General features: G+C 30.0%; 1 protein-coding gene across 1 annotated transcript in view; it reads right to left on the bottom strand.

Annotated features, from left to right (window-relative positions):
• LOC107621674 overlaps positions 1 to 1193 on the bottom strand; it is a 2851-nt gene extending 1658 nt beyond the window's left edge. The window contains exon 1 of the mRNA XM_016323694.2: positions 691 to 1193. Coding sequence (XP_016179180.1) covers positions 691 to 1117 — 427 coding nt within the window. The 5' untranslated portion in view covers positions 1118 to 1193. The remainder of the gene's footprint in view (positions 1 to 690) is intronic.

Here is a 5320-nt window from a genome sequence, read left to right as displayed (position 1 = left end):
TATGTATAATATCATAATATGGTTGAAAAAAGCTAAAAAATATTTTATTAAAAAAAAAGGAAGGAAAAGCTGAAAGTATATAATTATAAAGAAAATGTTATTTAAAAAAAAAATCATGACTAATTAAGAAAGTTATCTGAGCTGGAGAAGGAGAAGAAGGAAAAGCAAATATCCAAGCATATGCCATTCACTCCCCTTCCTTCTCTTTCTCTTTTATCTCAAATAATAGACATGACATAATTATATAAATAATATTAGCTAAAACATGTTTTTATGTGTATAGTTTAATTTTAATGCGTGTAAAACGTTTTATATAGTCATATAATCACATTTATTTTTTCGGATGACTATTCACGCAAAATAAAAAGTAGTTATTTTTATTGATATAACACTATATAATTAGGTGCCAATGAGTTATAGCTCAAATGACATAATCTTCTCATACTCAATTAAGAGGTTGCAGGTTCGAATCTCCTATCTTTGATAAAAAAAAACACTATATAATTAGATGCATGTATAAAATTAGTGAGTACATTAAAATTAAATTACATATATATATAGTCTCATCTGTTGAGTCATTAGGGTTAGTTTAATAGTAAAAATTTGGATAATATACACCAAGTTTTAATGTCAAATCTTAACACCATCATTAAAAAAAAAAGAAAAGAAAAAGAGGAGAAAGAGTAAGACCTGGTTTGGAATGGAACAAGATGGAGTGCTGAGAATGCAAGGGATGTGCCTTGAGAGCAGGAGGAGCAAAAGCACAGAAATCATGAAGCTGAAACTCACATTCTTGGCATACAAATCTCTTTCCACATCCATATTCCTTACATCCCACACACACAAACACCTCACCCATCTCCACCATTGACAAGCTGTGTTGTGGATGACTGAAGTGTATAATCTCTTGTCCAAATATTTGTTCCGGTGATGTTGGAAATTTCACCGGCGGCGGCGGCGGCGGCGATGCTTTCTTGGGGGTAAAATTGGAATATTGGTCAATAACATTAGGGGATGTCATCATGAATTGATGCTCTTGGATATTGGATGGTGCTTTTTGCAATTGGAACGTTCTTGTTTTCCTCATCATTGCTTGATTATTTTGGTTCATCATCATTTCTTTGTGTTCTCAATTGAAAACTGTGTCTTAATTTTTTGGTGCATGGGAATTGAGTAGGGGTAATGGAGAATATATATTGACTTCATTTCTGTTTTCTATTGCACAGGAGCAAAAACCGAAAATGTCTCGTGCCAAGTGACGAGACAAAATGAAAATGTCTCGTGGCTAGGGACGAGCTAAAAACAGAAAAGTCTCCTCTGAATCCAGCAAGTGTTAGCAAGCGAAAAAGGGGCTAAGATTCAACCCCCCCCCTTCTCTTAGCCACTGAAACCATCAAGATCCCTATACTTTTTTTTTTAATTTGGTTCCTGCACTAATTTTTTTTTTCAATTGAGTCCCTACATTTTTTTCCTTTTATTTGAGTTCCTACGCCAATTTTTTTTTAGTTGGGTCCCTATACAATTAAGCCAATTACTACCAAAGGAGACCTAATTGAAAAAAAAAATTAGTGCAGAGACCCAATTAAAAAGAGAAAAAGTATAGGAACCTAATTAAAAATTTCGCAAAATTATAAGGACTAATAGAATAATTAAACTTATTTTTAAAAATATAAAAAGCCCTAAAAATCAAGTACAAGATTCTAAAATCATCAAAGGAGGTAAGCAAGAAACAAATTAGTTAGTTGTGATTTCTATTTTCAACTAATGAATAATTAGTTAGAAGTTTTACTAAGAAACGTTATATCTAGCCACATCACTCTTTTGTTTAGATTAGATGCTTAGAAAGTAGGTGTTAATTTCTAGGTTTTGTGGTTTGTCATTTCATTACTCAAAAACTAAACTAAAGAAAGAGGATGCCATGCATAATTAAAGGCATCTTGCATGTGAGTGTGACACAAATGGTAGTAACCATTTGAGGCATTTTCTATTTACTCTTTAATTTGTGCCACCTCGTCTTATTTTTCCTGTTGTTGGTTCTAAACTTCTAAATTCTAATCCTCTTGTCTCATGGACCCACTACTTCCAATCTTTGATCATTATCAATTTCAAATTAAATAATCTCATATCACTCCTTTTCCTTTGTCTTTTCACTTTGTCACTCTCAAAATCGGATTCATCGTTGATATATAATTCATGGGAGAAAATTGAACAAATTCTCTGTATTTGTGACACGATTATATTTTTCTAATTTTTTAATAGATTGTTAAAATAAAAACAAATTAAACTTATTCACGAATTCTTAGTGCTTTATGTTATTAATTGCTTATCTTTTATAGCTAGCTATAACTTCTATAGTATGTTCTTCTTTATAGTAAAAAATAAAATGATAGTAACCTAACACATTAAGTTAGTTAAGTTTTATAAATTAATTAGTGGCTATAAAAATTAAGGAGTACTAAGTTCGGTGGTTTGAATTTTGTAGCTATTTTTTTGTGAACGTTAATAAAACTAGGACATCATTTTAGATCATTTGCATCCATAATAATCATCAAACTTAACGATTAGGATGGTAATTCAAGTAAAGATAATTTGTATATATTTATTTACATATAATTAGTACAATTATATTATGTGTATACTAAAATCAACTGTTAAAGTTAGTTATCAATATAAAACCAGAAATTTAAAACTCTTTTTCAAATTCTTCTCTAGCATTTTCATCGTTAACGCTATGAATATTGGTTAATAATTCTACTGTTAGCTTACCTCTTTTTGTGGACCGTAAGTCTAACGAGACAACTTATTCCACTTATAATAATTATGAATGTATCTATTCAATTCAAATATATCTAGAGAAATATATATCAAAATTTTTATAAGAGTACATAAAGAATACGGAAAATATATAAAAAAAGAAAAAATATTTAAGAATAAAAGATAAGAATACACAAAGTGAAATAGAGTTAGACAATCTTTTTCCACCTAAAAATTATTTTTCAAATTCTTCTCTAACATTTTTATCATTAACGCTATGAATATTTGTTAACATCTCCACTGTTAACTTACCTCTTCTATCCGTCCCAATTACTATCCTGCTATCATCGACATTAGATAAGTTCCGTGTGGACCATAAGTTCAACGAAGCAACTTGTCCCAATTGTATAATTATAAATGTATCTATCCAATTTAAATACATCTCGAAAAATATGTAACTCAAAATCTCCATGAGAGTACATAAAAAGTACAAAGTGTACATAAAAAAAAGAGAGAATGTTTGAGCGCAGAAGGTGGGGATAGAAAAGTTAGTAACGGTGAAAAATTTTAAGAGAAAAAATAAAGTAAATATATTAGGATTGATAAAAATAAAGAAATATGTCGTGACTAAATTTGATGTAGTGCAATTTTGGGGATTTATTGTTGATTTGAGACGACATGATGTTTAAATCAAGTAATTATAATTGAATTCTACTAGGAACCAAAAGGGATCTAGTAAAAAATAAGCCAACAAGCGATTTTGAATTTCATTCTATATTAATTAATAATCATTAATTAATGATTATTTAAATTTTATATTTTAACTATACAAAATTAATGATTATTAATTATCTCTTCTTATTCTAATTCACATTTTACCATTTATTACGCAAATCCTAATTTCTCTTTTTAAAAAATTTCGAAATTAAAAAAAAAACACACCAAAACATAAGATAAAGAATCACTTAAATCCTAAAAAAAATATACAAAACATATGAAAAAGAATCATCCAAATTCAAAAAAAAAATATACAAAACACAAAAAAAAAAATCATCCAAAACTACATAGAAAAAAGAATCATCCAAAACTAATAAAAAGAATTGTCCGAAATTTAGGAAAAGAAACATAAGAAACTAGTTAAAAGAATCATCAAAATTAAATAGGAGGAGAAGAAGACTGCAGGGTGGCCGGCGACGACGTCTTAGACGGCGTTACGTAGATGGTAGGAGACTTGTGGTGGCGCGTTGCGAAGAGGAAGCTACAGAAGTTGAATGATTTGATTGATAGTGTGGAGACAATTGATGAGAAGAATAGTGAATTATTGCACTATTTTTCGAAAAAATTAGAACCATGATGAATAGCAGCACTGCTAATGGCGTTAATAAATGAGTGTTTATCGGCAAGGGTGCGCTGTGACCTGTGAGTATCCCTTGGATGGAGGAGGTTGATGCTTCTTCGCTGTTTGGATTAAAAACAAGGATTTGCCTAACGCCATGGAGAGAGAGAAAATGAAGGCTCGAAAGTAGGTTTGGTGGGCTTTTCACTGTGATACCCGATGAGAATACCTCGTATCCATTCAAAATTGAATTTTTCATTAAAACCAATTAAGTACAAATATTTTATAATATAATTGAATAAAATTAATTAAGATAATTATAAATTAATTAAGCTGTTTACTTTTTAGCTGATCATCTCTTGGTTCTATATACTATTTCTTATTATAAAGGAGAGAAATAGTTGTGTGGAAAGGGTGCTGACGAATAATAATTTCAATTGTGCGTTTTGCTTGTGTGTATGCTAGAGAGGACAAGTTTACTGTGTGAGAAGAGTTGAGTTTTATCTCTGGTTATGTCAAGTCCCAATTTATTATATGGGTGACTTTAATGAGGTTGTGACAGTGGATGAGAGGAAAGAAGCCAATACATTAATAGCAGCAGCGAAAGATTTTAGAAGCTGGATACAGGATATGGAGCTAATAGATTTAGAGCTAAGCGACCGTAAGTTTACTTGGTTTAGGGGCTAATCGTGCAATCGCATTGATCGGGTGTTGGTTAGGGTGGAATGGATTAAAGAGTTTCTTGAGACGTGGCTTTAAGATGGGCAGAGAAATTTATCGGATCATTATTTGTTGATGGGTTTTGTGCTATCATCTGAAATACTTGACTCGAAAGGAATGACAGGATAGTTAGGAATAAAAAAACAAGTGTTGCGAATGTTATCAACAAGTCGATTAAGAACTACAAAGAGTGGATTTATTTTTATTCTTCTAGTTGTTGATGGTAATGTCAAAAATGACTACAGTTGAATTTTTTGTTTCGTTACTTAGTAACTAATAAGGTTGTACTTTTTAGCTGTTTTACCTTGTTGTGTTGAGTTTTTTGTTTCAAAAAAATATGTTAGAATATAAATATACATTAAAAATAAATTAAATTACACATGTATTTATATACAAATACATTAGTGATTAATTTTAATAATTAATTTTGGTGTATAAAATAGTATTTTTGTTAATTAAGTTTTAAACTATGTCTTGCTCTTTAGCTATGGAAGATCTTTTTTTTTTTTT

Source organism: Arachis ipaensis, chromosome B10 (genome assembly GCF_000816755.2).
Source record: "Arachis ipaensis cultivar K30076 chromosome B10, Araip1.1, whole genome shotgun sequence".
NCBI lineage: Eukaryota > Viridiplantae > Streptophyta > Magnoliopsida > Fabales > Fabaceae > Arachis > Arachis ipaensis.
The sequence above is the reverse complement of the archived record's forward strand: the minus strand, read 5'-3'. Positions and strand labels throughout refer to the sequence as shown.